The 15,599-nt window shown below is 43.4% G+C and overlaps 1 protein-coding gene across 3 annotated transcripts in view; it reads left to right on the top strand.

Annotated features, from left to right (window-relative positions):
* The first annotated feature begins 3,339 nt into the window (after positions 1–3,339).
* Positions 3,340–15,599, top strand: part of IFT88 (intraflagellar transport 88) — a 62,416-nt gene continuing 50,156 nt past the window's right edge. For 2 of the 3 annotated variants that reach the window (XM_040266808.1, XM_040266810.1), the window contains exons 1-3: positions 3,340–3,459; positions 10,950–11,045; positions 14,557–14,619. In XM_040266808.1, the coding sequence (XP_040122742.1) occupies positions 10,956–11,045; positions 14,557–14,619 (153 nt within the window). In that variant the 5' untranslated portion in view covers positions 3,340–3,459; positions 10,950–10,955. The remainder of the gene's footprint in view (positions 3,460–10,949; positions 11,046–14,556; positions 14,620–15,599) is intronic. The other variant, XM_040266809.1, reaches the window with a different exon arrangement.

Below are 15,599 nucleotides of genomic sequence, written 5' to 3'. Positions count from 1 at the left end.
GACAGTATTTGGAGACAGGGCCTTTAAGGAGGGATTAAGGAGGGCCTAAAAGGAGGCCCTGAGTGCAGGACTTAATCCAATCTGACTGGTATCCTCATTTTATTTACTTATTTATATTTTGGCCACACAGTGCGGCCTGTGGGATCTTAGTTTCCTAACCAGGGATCAAACCTGTGCCTCCTGCATTGGAAGTACAGACTCTTAACCACTGGACCACCTAGGAATTCCTAGCATTTGACTTAAACACAGCCAACTTGTGTTCTCCTCTGGGGCTTTGACCCAGGAGGGAGGCAAACAAAGGACAGGATGATTAGAAATGGTCCACAGAGGTCGGGACGAAACCAGAGCCCAGTGGGAAAGCAGGACATGCCAGAGCCCAGAGCACAGCTGTGTGACCAGGCGTCCACCCGCAAGAAGGCAGGTCTCATGGTACCGAGCCAGCAGGAACCCACAGCAGCAGACTAAGTGGGGTGGCCGACTTGTTCTGATTTTCCTGGGATTTTCCTAGCTTGCACTTGAAAATCCCACACAGGTCCTGAGCAGACGGTGACGGCAGGTCATGGCTTTGGCCACTCACTTCTGGGGGATGGTTTTGGCTGGGCCTTACTGCCTGATCTGCTGTTGTTTTTCCAAACCTTGCTCCTTAGCTTCTCTGACAATTCCGAGTCACCTGATACCTTTCCAAAAAATTCCTTTTCTGCTTCAGTTAGCAACAATTGATTTTTCTTGGCCACAACAAAGAATCCTGAGTCCTGACCCCTGAAGGGCCTTAGACTTTGTTCACAGATCAAGGCCAGGAGGGACAGAGGGCTCCAGAAGGTTCTGAGCAGAGAGCGATGTGATCAGATTTTCACTGCAGGATGATCATGTAGGCTTACACTGTGGAGAACAGATGGAGCGACAGCGAGAGAAGATGGGAGTGAGAGAGAGGCAGTGGGGAGAGTCAGGGGTTAAGGAAACTGGGCAGCATGAGATGGCTACCTGGCCTCCGGGTGGGAGGGGACGGACACGAGAATCTGTTCTCTCTGGAGTTTATATTTTAGTAACATAAGTTATGTGACCTTAGCATGTTGTCTGGTGATGTAGGCATGTGCTTAATAAGTAGCTTCATTACAACATTTGAAACGAAAGAGATGATCCTGCACACCCTGGCAAGTAACGGTATCGTGCTTAAAGGGTGACCAAGTTGAAAGGAACTTGAATTTGTTTCTGATTTAAAACAAAACAAAGACAATTGAGGGAGCTGGAAATTTACAGCCGGGAGATCTAAAGACATAATGAAAATGGAAACACAGCGCCGTGGGGGTCTGCAGTGTTCAGCAGTTTATTCATCAAACATGCCGCGAGCCAGGCATGGATACTCTGAAGAGCGCCTCCCAGCTGAGGAGCTTAGCGGGTGTGTGACTGCGGCAGAAAGCACCAGCTCAGGGACAGGACCTTACTGTTCACTGCCAGCGAGAGCCTGGACTTCATGCCCCCTCGGTCCACTCGCCTCCAGAGTCTCAAGGGGGTAGCCCAGCACTGCTGCACAGGCAATGAGTTTGTGTCACAGCTAAAGAACCCTAAACGGAGGAAACCTCAGTCTTGTGATGAACTACAGGCCAGCACGGGGCTCAGCGTTTGCCCTGGAGGCAGACATTATCTCTACTGTGCCAGAGAGCACAACCTGCCTTTTGCACTGGAGGGAGGCCATGATCTCAGTCTTCCAGTGCATGCATGTGTGTGTGCTCAGTCGTGTCTGACTCTTCGCGACCTCATGGGCTCCACTGTCCATAGGAGTCTCCAGGCAAGAATACTAGGATTGTCCCAACCCAGGGAACAAACCTGCATCTCCCTGCATTGCAGGCAGGTCCTTTATCACTCTGCCACCTGGGAAGCCCTTCCTATACAAAATTCTTTCAAAATACAGTCTCCATAGAGACCAAGTGGGAGAGAAATGACTTTAAGGAATCCACTCTGAGGTTATGGGAGCAGCTAGAGGTCCAGGGCAGAGCTGATGTTGTGGCTGAGTCTGAAGGCAGTTGGAAGCAGGACTCCCACATTCCCTGGAGATGTCAGTCTTACCTCTTAGATCTTTCAACTGATTGGACAAGGCCCACCCACATTATGGAGGATAATCTGCTTTACTCAAAGTCTACTGGAGCACACCTAAAAAACACCTTCACAGCAACAACTTGACTGGTGTTTGACAAAAAACTGGGTACCACAGTCCAGCTGAAAATTACATTAACCATCACAATGGTCCAGAACAGAAACAAGACACTCGTGGAGAACTGTCTCCCCACATGTACTTAAAATCTGTTTTTGCTCAGTCGGTCAGTTTTGTCTGACTCTTTGTGACCCCACTGACTGCAGCACACCAGGCTCCTCTGTCCTCCACCATCTCCTGGAGTTGGCTCAAACTCATGTATTGAGACAGTGATGCCATCCAACCGTCTCATCCTCCACTGCCCGCTTCTCCTTTTGCCCTCAATCTTTGCCAGCATCAAGGTCTTTTCCAATGAGTCTGCTCTTCCCATCAGGTGGCCAAAGTATTGGAGCTTCAGCTTCAGCATCAGTTCTTCCAACGATTATTCAGGGTTGATTTCCTTTAGGATTGACTAGTTTGATCTCCTTGCAGTCCAAGGAACTCTCAAGAGTCTTCTCCAGCACAATTCAAACTTTAAAACTTAAAGTTTAAAAGTCACTAATTACTGGTGTCTTCAGACGCCTTCTTGCCGATTTATTTTAAATGAAGGAGAAACTTTAATGATGTGAACCAGTTATGAAGTCCACTCCTCATTCTCTTCCTGAGCATCACACTGAGGTGATGGCCTTATGGCCTTGGGCTGATTCAGGCCACCCCCGAGGTGTCCAGGGTAGGAACACACAAGAGAGGACCACGAGGTGCGGCAGGCCCCTGAGAGCCTCCTGGGCTCCAGCTGGACCCAAGGAGAACCGCGGGGTGGGGCTGGGGGTGGGTCCAGACACCCAGCGCGGTCCTGACGCGCTTCCAGAGCCCACAGACTAGCGCCGCAGCCACCGGAGCTATTCACAGCAACTAGCACCACCCGCCGGTGACCCGCCCTCCTGTTGAGTTCATCAGGATCTAGAGAACTGTGGCTTCCTTGCCTTCCGGTTCCCGGTGCCCGATTCCACCATCCCCGCAGTCTCTCTAGGACCGCCTCTGTGCGGCCCCTCCTCCTGCCCACTTCCACGGCACCGGCCCCGCCCCGCCATCCAGGCCCCGCCTAAGGCCCCGCCCCTCGGCCCCCGCCCCGCCCACCAGGCCTGTCTCTGTCTCTTTTTCTCTCTCTCTCTCTCTAAAGGCTTGGTCCCGCCCTCTCGCGGAGCACTGTGGGAGCGGCTTCCTTGGTTTCGCGCGTGGCAACGCCGCGGACTCGCCGCTCTCTGAAGAGTCCCGCCAAGGCCGCACCCGCCCCGCCGCGCTCGCGGTCGCCCTCCTCCACTCGTGGTGAGGTAGGGGAGGGCCCCGGAGCGGCGCGGGTGCCAGGCGCCCTCTGAGGGGGCCGTGGGGGTGGGACGCGGGAGGGGGCTCTGCTCTTTACCCCCGCGCGGCCCTAAACCCCTCACTGCGAGTTTGTGATGGGAAGCTCCGAAATTCCCGGCAAGGCTCGGCGGGTGAGAGAGGCGCGAGCTCGGGCTCCCCTCACAGAAGTGGGCGTCCCCAGCGCGGAGTCGGCCCCCGCTTCTGGGCGACAGGCTGTCTGGTGCCGACCCCGGGGGACAGGAGGCCGCCGGTCGGGACGGGCCCCCCGGGGGACTTACCGCGCTGAGTCCGGGAGGCGCAGTCCCGGGAGCTGCCTTTGCACCGGGCCTTGGTGGAGCTCGACCGCCTCACCTGGGCGGCTCACCTTTCCCCACTCGCACTCTCTGCGTTTGTTCCCACCGTGTCGGTTTAGCCGGAGTTTCTCATAGATGAACTTTTTTGGTCTGGTTAGCTCAGAAGAAAGGATCTCCAGTTGTCAGGCGGCTTGTTTTGCTGACAGACGTGTAAACTAAATTGACTTAAGTGGGGCTTGTAATCAGGAGGTTCTCCTTGAGCACAGTGGTCCTCAACGTGTGGTCCGTAAACCACATCAGCATCAGCAACACTGATTAGAAACTTGTTAGAACTCCACACTCCAAGGAATGAGGGTGATGATTCCCACCAGTGAATAAGAAAACTGGTGAAGGTGGGGAGTGGCAGTCTGATTTTAACAAGTCTGTAGGTTTCTGGCAAACGCTAACCTTTGTGAACCATTGGTTTCACATTACCTGACCTAAAGCTTGTAAGTTAAATTTTTTTATATATCTTCTATCAATAACTTAATACTTTCTGGAGGTATTTTGGAATGAACATTTATATATGATTGACATTTGCTCTTGTGAATTTTCATCTCCAAAGAGTAATGCGAAATTAACTAAAAAGACCTAAATCTAGGACTTCTCTGGTGGCCCAGTCGTTAAGACTCTGTCCACCAAATGTAGGGGCATGGAGGAACTTAGACCCACATGTCCCGCCTTTTAGCTTAAAAAAAAAAAAAAAATCCCTAAAGCTAGGAGCTAAACCCATGAAACTCTTAGAAGAAAACAAGTGTAAGTCTTCTTGAACTTGGATTAGGCAGTGGCTTTTTAGCTCTTACACCTAAAGCACAACCAACCAAAGAATTATGTGTGTGCATGTACGTGCGTGTACGTTCGTGCCCGATACTGTCCATCTCTTTGCGACCCCACAGACTGTAGCCTGCCAGGCTCTGTCCATGGGATTTTCCAGGCAAGAATACTGGAGTGGGTTGCCATTTCCTCCTCCCGGGGGTCTTCCCTACACAGGGATGAACCTGCATCTCCTGCGTTGGCAAGTGTATTCTTAGGGTATCACTGCGCCACCTGGGAAGCCCATCATTGAAATTAAAAAGTTTTGTGCTTCAAAGGACAAGAAGGTGGAAAGACAGTGCACAGAATGAGAGAAAATATTTGCTAATCGTTTCTCTGACAAGGTCTGATATCAAGAACATATAGGGATTTTGTGTGTGTGTGTGCCGCAAGACTTGGTTTGTGGGACCAGGGAGTGAAGCCCCATGGCAGTGAATGTGCAGGGTCCTCACCACTGGACTGCCAGGGTCCTCCCAAGGAATTCTTTTTTTTTTTTAATTTTTTTTATTAAAGGATAATTGCTTTACAGAATTTTGTTGTTTTCTGTCAAACCTCGACATGAATCAGATCAAAAACCCACTTTTTATAAATGGGCAAAGCATTTGAATAGACAAAAAGTTACAGTTTTCAATAAGCATATGAAAGGATGGTCAGCATCTTTAATCACTAAGGAAATCAAACCAAAAATCAAATCAAAACCATGAAGATATTACTTTTTGCCTGCTAGAGTGGCTGTAATCAGAATAGGGCCAATAGCAGGTGTTGGCTGGGACATGGAGAAATTGGAACCTTCATTCACTGCTGGTGGGATGTAGAATAGTGCAGCCACTTTGGAAAAGCTTAGCAGCTCCTCCAAAAGTTAAACATAATGTTGCCAGTAATTCCATTTCCACACTCAATAGAATATATATATATATATATACACACTCAGGTCAGGAAGCAACAGTTAGAACTGGACATGGAACAACAGACTGGTTCCAAATAGGAAAAGGAGTACGTCAAGGTTGTATATTGTCACCCTGCTTATTTAACTTATATGCAGAGTACATCATGAGAAACGCTGGACTGGAAGAAACACAAACTGGAATCAAGATTGCTGGGAGAAATATCAATCACCTCAGATATGCAGATGACACCACCCTTATGGCAGAAAGTGAAGAGGAGCTAAAAAGCCTCTTGATGAAAGTGAAAGAGGAGAGTGAAAAAGTTGGCCTAAAGCTCAACATTCAGAAAATGAAGATCATGGCATCTGGTCCCATCACTTCATGGGAAATAGATGGGGAAACAATGGAAACAGTGTCAGACTTTATTTTTTTGGGCTCCAAAATCACTGCAGATGGTGACTGCAGCCATGAAATTAAAAGACGCTTACTCCTTGGAAGAAAAGTTATGACCAACCTAGATAGCATATTCAAAAGCAGAGACATTACTTTGCCGACTGAGGTCCGTCTAGTCAAGGCTATGGTTTTTCCTGTGGTCATGTATGGATATGAGAGTTGGACTGTGAAGAAGGCTGAGCGCCGGAGAGTTGATGCTTTTGAACTGTGGTGTTGGAGAAGACTCTTGAGAGTCCCTTGGACTGTAAGGAGATCCAACCAGTCCATTCTGAAGGAGATCAACCCTGGGATTTCTTTGGAAGGAATGATGCTAAAGCTGAAACTCCAGTACTTTGGCCAACTCATGTGAAGAGTTGACTCATTGGAAAAGACTCTGATGCTGGGAGGGATTGGGGGCAGGAGGAGATGGGGACGACTGAGGATGAGATGGCTGGATGGCATCATGGACTCGATGGATGTGAGTCTGAGTGAACTCCGGGAGATGGTGATGAACAGGGAGGCCTGGCGTGCTGCGATTCATGGGGTCGCAAAGAGTCGGACACGACTGAGCAACTGAACTGAACTGATACTAAAGGTAGTACAGATAATTCTGTAAAGCAATTATCCTTCAGTTAAAAAATAATTTAAAAAAAGGAATGCACAGAACTAAAGAATGCACTAAACAATGCACTAAAGAACTAAAGCATGTTCATTGTTTATACTGCAGTAGTTTTTTGTTTGTTTGTTTTTGGTGCTCTACTATGGGGTTTGTGGGATCTTAGTTCATCCTGGAATGGGAAGTCAAGTTGGCCTTAGGAAGCATCACTACGAACAAAGCTAGTGCTGGTGATGGAATTCCAGTTGAGCTATTTCAAATCCTAAAAGATGATGCTGTGAAAGTGCTGCACTCAATATGCCAGCAAATTTGGAAAACTCAGCAGTGGCCACAGGACTGAAAAAAGTCAGTTTCAGTCCAATCCCAAAGAAAGGCAATGCCAAAGAATGTTCAAAGTGAAAGTGAAAGTCACCCAGTCGTGTCCGACTCTTTGTGACCCCATGGACTTAGTCCATGCAATTCTCCAGGCCAGAATACTGGAGTGGGTAGCCTTTCCTTTCTCCAGGGAATCTTCCTAACCCAGAGATCGAATGCAGGTCTCCCACTTCGCAGGTGGATTCTTTACCAGCTGAGCCATAGAGGAAGCCCAAGAATACTGGAGTGGGTAGCCTATCCTTCTCCAGGGGATCTGCCCAACCCAGGAATTGAACTGGGGTCTCCTGCATTGCAGGCGGATTCTAGAGTGTTCAAACTACCAAACAGTTGCACTCATCTCACATGCTAACAAAGTAATCCTCAAAATTCTCCAAGCCAGGCTTCAGCAATATGCGAACCATGAACTTCCAGATGTGCAATCTGGTTTTAGAAAAGGCAGAGGAACCAGAGATCAAATTGCCAGCATCCGCTGGATTGTTGAGAAAAGCAAGCGAGTTCCATAAAAACATCTATTTCTGCTCTACTGACTATGCCAAAGCCTTTGACTGTGTGAATCACAACAAACTGTGGAAAATTCTTCAAGAGATGGGAATTCCAGACCACCTGACCTTCCCCCTGAGAAATCTGTATGCAGATTAAGAAGCAACAGCTAGAACTGGAATGGAGCAACAGACTGGTTCCAAATCAGGAAAGGAGTACATCAAGGCTGTTTATTGTCATCCTGCTTATTTAACTTATATGCAGAGTACATCATGAGAAATGCTGGACTGGAAGAAGCACAAGCTGGAATCAAGATTGCCAAGAGAAATATCTATCACCTCAGATATGCAGATGACACCACCCTTATGGCAGAAAGTGAAGAACTAAAGAGCCTCTTGATGAAAGTGAAAGAGGAGAATGATAAAGTTGGCTTAAAACTCAGCATTCAGAAAACTAAGATCATGGCATCTGGTCCCATCACTTCATGGCAAATAGATGGGGAAACAATGGAAACAGTGACAGACTTGATTTTGGGGGGCTCCAAAATCACTGCAGATGGTGACTGTAGCCATGAAATTAAAAGATGCTTACTCCTTGGAAGGAAAGTTATGACCAACCTAGACAGCATATTGGAGAAGGCAATGGTACCCCACTCCAGTACTCTTGCCTGGAAAATCCCATGGATGGAGGAGCCTGGTGGGCTGCAGTCCATGGGGTCGCTAAGAGTCGGATACGACTGAGTGACTTCACTTTCACTTTTCACTTTCATGCATTGGAGAAGGAATGGCAACCCACTCCAGTATTCTTGCCTGGAGAATCCCAGGGACGGGGGAGCCTCGTGGGCTGCCGTCTCTGGAGTCGCACAGAGTCAGACATGACTGAAGTGACTTAGCAGCAGCAGCAGACAGCATATTAAAAAGCAGAGACATTACTTTGCCGACAAAGGTCTGTCTAGTCAAAGCTATGGTTTTTCCAGTAGTCATGTATGGATGTGAAAATTGGACTATAAAGAAAGCTGAGCGCCAAAGAACTGATGCTTTTGAGCTGTGATATTGGAGAAGACTCTTGAGAGTCTCTTGGACTGCAAGGAGATCCAACCAGTCCATCCTAAAGGAAATCAGTCCTAAATATTCGTTGGAAAGACTGATGCTGAAGCCGAAACTCCAGTACTTTGGCCACCTGATGTGAAGAACTGACTTATTGGAAACGACCCTGATGCTGGGAAAGATTGAAGTCAGGAGGAGAAGGGGATGATGGAGTATGAGATGGTTGGATGGCATCACTGACTCAATGGACATGAATTTGAGTAAACTCTGAGAGTTGGTGATGGACAGGGAGGCCTGGTGTGCTGCAGTCCACTCTCGCAAAGAGTCAGACACGACTGAGTGACTGAACTCAACTATGGGGCTAGTGCTATCTTAGTTCATCCACCAGAGATTCAACCCGGCCCTCTGCAGTGACAGCACTGAGTCCTAACCACTGAAATGCCAGGGAATTCTTTTTGTTTTTAGATTCCACAGATAAGTGAGATCATGCAGTTTTTGTTTTTCTCTATCTGGCTTAATTTCGCTCAGCATAGTGACCTCTCAGCTTCCCAGGTGGTGCAGTGGTAAAGAATCTGCCTGCCAATGCAGGAGATGCAGTTTTGATCCCTAGGTCGGGAAGATTCCCTGGAGAAGGAAATGGTAACCCACTCCAGTATTCTTGCCTGAGAAATCCCATGGACAGAGGAGCCCGGTGGGCTCCAGTCTATGGGATTGTAAAAGAATAGGATACTGCTTAGTGATAAACAACAATGCCATATAGATCCATCCATGATCATAATGGCAAAATTTCCTTTGGGGGGCTGAATAGTATTCCATTGTGTGTGTGCACATGTGTTTGTGTGTGCATCACATTTTCTTTATCCAGTCATCCATTGATGGACACTTAGGTTGTTTCCGTATCTTACTTGTTGGTAATGATGCAGCAAACATAGTGGTGCAGATACTTTTTTGAGTTACTATTTTCATTTGCTTCAGATAAATACCCAGAAGTGGAATTGCTAGATCATTCAGTAACTGTATTTTTAATTTTTTAGGAACCTCCATACTGTTCTCCATAGTTGCTTCATCAGCTTATATTCTACCAGCAGTGCACAAGGGTTTCCTTTTCTCCACATCCTCATCAATGCCTCTCTCTAGTGTTTTTGACAATAACAAGTCTAACCAGTGTGAGATGCTATCTCCTTGTGTTTTTAATTTTATTTCCCTGATGATTAGTGAGGTTGAGCATCTTTTCATGACTATCTGTATTGTCTGATTTGGAAAAATGTCTATTTAGCTCCTCTGCCAATTTTTAAAAATACTGTATTTATTTTTGGTTGTCCTGGGTCTTTGTTACTGTGTGAGGGCTTTCTCTAGCTGTGGTGAGCAGGGGCTGTTCTTTGTTGGGTTGCATGGACTTCTTATTATAGCTTCTTTGTTGTGGAGCACAGGCTCTGAGCTCACCAGCTTCAGTAGTTGTGGCACATGGGCTCAGTAGTTGTGGCTCAAAGGCTTTAGAGCACAGGCTCCATGGCATATGAGATCTTCCCAGACTAGGGATCGAACCCTTGTCCCTTGCATTGACAGGCGAATTCTTAACCACTGGATCACCAGGGAAGTCCCCTCTGCCCATTTTTTAATCGAGTTTTTGTTGTTGTTGAGTTACATGAATTCTTTATATTTTTGGATATTAACCCCTTATCAGATACATGATTTGTAAATATTTCTCCCAATTACCTTTTCATTTTGTTGATGATTTCATTTGCTGTGCAGAAACTTTTCAGTTTGATTTAGTCCCACTTACCTATTTTTAGTTTTGTTGTCATTTCTTTTGGTGTCAATTCCAAAAAAGATATCATCAGAACTGATGTCAAGGTACTTAACCATCTATGTTTACTTCTATAAGTTTTATGGTTTCAAGTCTTATGCTCATTTTGCATTGATTTTTGTATATGGTATAAGGTAGGGGCCCAGATGTATTTTTTTGAATGTGGCTGTCCATTTTTCCCAACACCATTTATTGAAGAGACTATCCTTTCTCCATTGTTTATTTTTGGGTCCCTTGTCATAAATTGGACTTCACTGGTGGCTCAGACGGTAAAGTGTCTGCCCACAATGCAGGATCCCTGGGTGGGGAAGATCCCATGGAGAAGGAAATGGCAACCCACTCCAGTACTCTTGCCTGGAAAATTCCATGAACTGAGGAGCCTGATAGGCTACAGCCTATGCGGTCGCAAAGAGTTGGACACGACTGAGCGACTTCACTGAGTGACTGTCATAAATTAATTGACCTTAAATGCACAGGTTTATTGGGGCCTCTCTGTTCTGTTCGATTGACTTGTGTGTCTGTTTTGATACCTAGTTTTAAGAATTTGACACGAAAAATGTTTAAGCCATAAACATATGTAGACATAAATTTGACCAGAAAGGTTGTTAATAGTTACACTTTGTTTCAATTAAGAATTATTTCAGGAATACATTTACAACAGTGATTTTTCATAGGTACAAATGATGCAAAATGTACACCTGGCCCCAGAAACAGATGAAGATGATCTTTATTCTGGCTATAATGACTACAATCCAACCTATGATACTGAGGTAAAAAAAAAATGTTTCATTGGTTTTTACTTTGGTCTTTGCTAACCAGCTGGTTTGTGAAAATTTTGGATTTGATGGTTCTGCTATATTATGCTTTAGATTAAGTTAAGTTGATTAAAAGCCTAGAAAAGTACTATTACTGAAGACTGTACTAACTTCTACCAATAGTAATAATCGCAACAGAAGGGAAAAGGATAGAGATGTGAAAAAATGTTATGGAAAAGAATTAGGATCAATTATATTCTTGTATTCTTTTGCACTAGTTATCTGAATATGTATGTTAAAAGACTTAGATCCCTTGAGGTGCCTAAAATTGTTTTTTTTTTAAATGCCTTAAATTTGAAGTGTCATGTAGAGTTATTTTTCTTTGAATTGAATTATACAAGTATTTTATAGAAAAACTAGAGAATAAAAATAAAGAAAAAATTAAAATCATAGAAACTGTCACCTCCCAGAGATAAACATCAACTAAGTTACAGTGCTTAATGCTAAATGTTTCCCTATGCAGAAATATATGTGTGTGTGTGTGTATATATATGTACACTGTATGTCTATATGTTTTTGGAGACAATGGTATCATACTGTGTGTACTGTTTTGTAACCTGCTTTTTTCCTTTTATGAATGTTAACTTATGTGAACAAGCCTATATCTGCTTAATATTTAGTATAGTAATTATAGGATGAAATTGTTATTAAGACAATTATATGATTATTTTAAATCTGTTTACATTGTGAGAGTTACAATTTCCAGATTGTAAAAGACAAAAACCAAAAGAAGCTGCTTTATAAATTTACCTTGAATTAGTGTGTGAAACAATTTAAGGATGAAGGATGTGAGCATTAATTTTCTTGCTAGTATGTGAGAATCAAATATTAGCATTCAGAGGACTTTAATTTAGGAACTTACATTCTATTCTCGAGTTTTTCACGTGGCTTTCAGTCATTTTTGAAGTTTTTTCCTCTGGAGAAGAATGATGGTTTGTGAATTTGAGACTTAGAAAGCAAGAAGAGAAAATAGAAACTATTCATTTACTCTGTATGAAATAAAAATCTAGGAGATACTATTTATCATAGAAAATTTGAAAAATACAGAAGATTGGGGAAAAAAATAAAATGACAAATACTGTTACCTGGTGATGACCTGTACTGTAGAAGGTCATAGCACTGATGTTTTGCTGTGTTCCTTGTCTTTTTATATAGGTAGGTGTGTCCCTCCCTATATATTTAATACAAACATCTGTATACATGGATATGACTATACAGACTAATTTTTAAAAATATGTATTAAAACATGGGCATTTTCATAAGTTAGTGTTAATTATGAAAACCACTGAATCTTTCCCTTTCTCCCAGTTATAAAAGTTACAGATATAAAAAATATATGTGCCTATTGTTGGAAAACAAAATTGTCCATAATCCCACCACTCAGAAATAACTACTGCTAGTGTTTTGTTTGTCTTTCCTTCATGCATATACATAGAATTTTCTTTTAGAATGTTTGGAATTGAACTGACAGTTACTTTTCTGTTTGCTTATCTATTTTTGGCTATATCATAAACAATATCTCATGATACTAAAAATTTAAATATAGTTTTAATGGCTGCATAATACTGACTATATACAGTTGATTACTTTCTGACTGTAGGATAGTTATTTATAGTTTTCTGCCCCTACTAATAACAATAACACAATGGAAAATTTTATGCATAAGTAATTTTTTACCTTGTGATCAAACATTTCTTGGGTAGAGTCCCACAAGTGCAAAAACGATCATCATGTTCGTTTTTTAATAATATCAGATAAACTTCCTAATTCTTCAGGTCATCACAGTGTGGCTTCATTATCTATTAATGAAGCAAATACTCAGATTATAATACACAAAAGTAAATTACACAGTAAAATAAAAATTTGGTTTACTCATGGTTTCCTTTTAATTAATTGGAATAAGTTAATATATAACTGAATTACTTGAAACAGTTGCTAAGGTGTTCATAGATTATTCAAATTGTTAATCAAATCTTGAACAAAGGAAAAGAAATGACAAAAGTTGTGTTAGTTTGGTATTTGTAATTGGAGAATTTATTGATAGGTTTTAGTTTATCATTTAGTTAGACTTCTTTGAGTTGATTAATTGAATTTTACTAATAATATAGGAATATTAGACTTCTTTTTCCTAAAACATGTGCCAAGGGAGCGCTTGGCTTGTACTCATATGAAAGTTGCCTGGTTTCTATGGCTGAGTGAGATTTGTGTACTTACTTCTTTTTTTTTTTTTTTCTTTTGAAGGGACTCAGCCATACATATACATGTATCCATTCTCCCCCCTCAACCCACCTCCCATCCAGGCTGCCACATAACATTGAGCAGAGTTCCATGTGCTACACAGTAGGGCCTTGTTGGTTATACATTTTAAATATAGCAGTGTTGTACTTACTTCTTTTTGTGTAGCTGATATGGAAGGTTATGAAGATTATTTGAAGTAAAGCTAAAAAATGCTTGTGTATAATCATGTTTAAAGTACATTGTATTTTGTTCATGTGTAAAGTACATCCTGGTTATAAAAACATGTTGTCTCCAGGGTTTTAAAAAGCTGATTGATACTGACTCTATTTTTTTGTTTTAGTGTATTGTTTGTTTTTTAGTAATCGGCAAGTATATTTCTGTGGGAAGTAGACTGGAGTGAGTCAGAAGCGAGTGTGAGAAGTGTGCACTGATGTGTACAGAGGGCTGAACCCAGAGCTTGTGGTGGTGAAGGAGCTCGAGGCAAAGGCTGGTTACACTGGCAGTTGGAAAATAGCATTTTGTCCAGGAAACCTGGGAGCCCTGGTAACTTGCCCCTAACTAATGTGACTTTCCTCAGATTCCTGAGGGAGAATGTGAGCACATGTCAGGAATCAGCAAAGCACAGTAACGTTTTATGTCAGCTGAGCCTTTGGTTCCAAAGCATGACAGGTTGGACCCAGTGGAGCCTCAGCTGGCTCCAGTCTGAGTCTCAGACTTTACCTCTCCCTGAGATGAAAAACCGTTTTCACTTGGGAGATGAGACAAGAGAGTTTGCCCAGTTTCTGGGAGAGGATGCAGCTTTTTCTGTCCTCAGCTTCTCAGGTAAGGCTAGTAGCCACAGCCCAGGATATGGAAGAAGAGAGGAGGGAGAAAGGATGGAGGGGGTGATTCTTTGTTCTTGCTGCTCCACCGACTTGGAAGAGAGGGACAAGAAAGACTTGATCTTGGGATGAGGCACGTTGACAGTACCCATTGAGCCAGTAGCCAGTGACATGTCCTTGCACTTGACTAGACTGTCAGTGCTCCTCTCCCCAAGGGAGAGAGGGCCTTTGGTATTTCATGTCCTGTGAAGGGAAAGCTGAGGACAGGAGTCCTTGAGCCCTACGTGGACATCTGCAGATGAGGAAAGATGGATCCTAGAGGATCCTGAACACCAAACAGTAATGGTTAAACATTTTTTAAAATTTGTCACCTCACATTGAATGTTAAATTTGCCATTTTGTTTTAGGAATTGGAGAATGATACAGCCTTTCAGCAAGCTGTGAGAACTAGTCATGGCAGAAGACCTCCAGTAAGTGAATTTTTTTTATTATTGTAAAAAAAAAACAACGAACAAAGCTTACCCTGTTTATTGTTTTTAAACGTACACATTGGGAGTGCTAAATTAATTCCCGTTGTTGTGAAACAGACCCCTAGAACTTTCCATTTTCCCAAACTGAGGCTCTGTCCTCACTGAACAACAACATCCTCCAGCTGCTGGCCCCACCTTTCTACTCTCTATCTCTATGTGTTTGCCTGTTCTAGGTGCCTCACGTAAGTGGAATCGAACAGTTATTTCATTCAGCATAACGTCTTCAAGGTTCATCCATGGTGCAGCAGGTGTCAGGGTTTTCTTCCTTTTTAAGGCTGAATGACATTTCATTGTCTGGATGGAGCACATCTTGTTCTGCACACACTTGGGTTGCTTCCACCTGTTGGCTGTTGTGAGCAGCACTGCCATGAACTCGGGGACACAAATATCCTGAGGCTCTGTTTTCAGGGTGTATACCTGGAAGTGGGGTTGCTGGATTGTATGGTAATTCCGCTGACACTGCACGCAGGCTCCAGTTCCTCTACCCCTCACTAACACTTGTTATTTTCTGTTTTTTGATAGTAGCAGTTTTAATGGGTATGAGATGGTTCTCATTGTGGTCTTGATTTGCATTTCTCTGATTATTAGTGATGTTATCTTTTCATATACTTTTTGGCCATTTGTGTATGATCTTTGAAAAAATGTCTATTCAAGTATTTTGCCCATTTTTAAGCTGGGTTATTTAATGTTTTGTTGTTGAGTTGTAGGAGTTCTTTATTGGATATATGCTTTGCAGATATTTTCTCCCATTCTGTAGGTAGCTGTTTTTTATTCTGTTGATTGTATCCTTTGACCCACAAAAGGCTTTATGTTTGATGTGGTCTCATTTGTCTGTTTTTGCTTAAGTTGCCTATGCTTTTTGATGTCATATCCAAGAAATCATTGCTAAGTCCAATGCCATGACATTTTCCTCTGTTTTT

The sequence above is a fragment of the Oryx dammah genome, unplaced genomic scaffold (assembly GCF_014754425.2).
Source record: "Oryx dammah isolate SB20612 unplaced genomic scaffold, SCBI_Odam_1.1 HiC_scaffold_24, whole genome shotgun sequence".
In the NCBI taxonomy this organism is placed as follows: domain Eukaryota; kingdom Metazoa; phylum Chordata; class Mammalia; order Artiodactyla; family Bovidae; genus Oryx; species Oryx dammah.
Note: the sequence above shows the minus strand (reverse complement) of the source record. Positions and strands in the feature narration are given on the sequence as shown.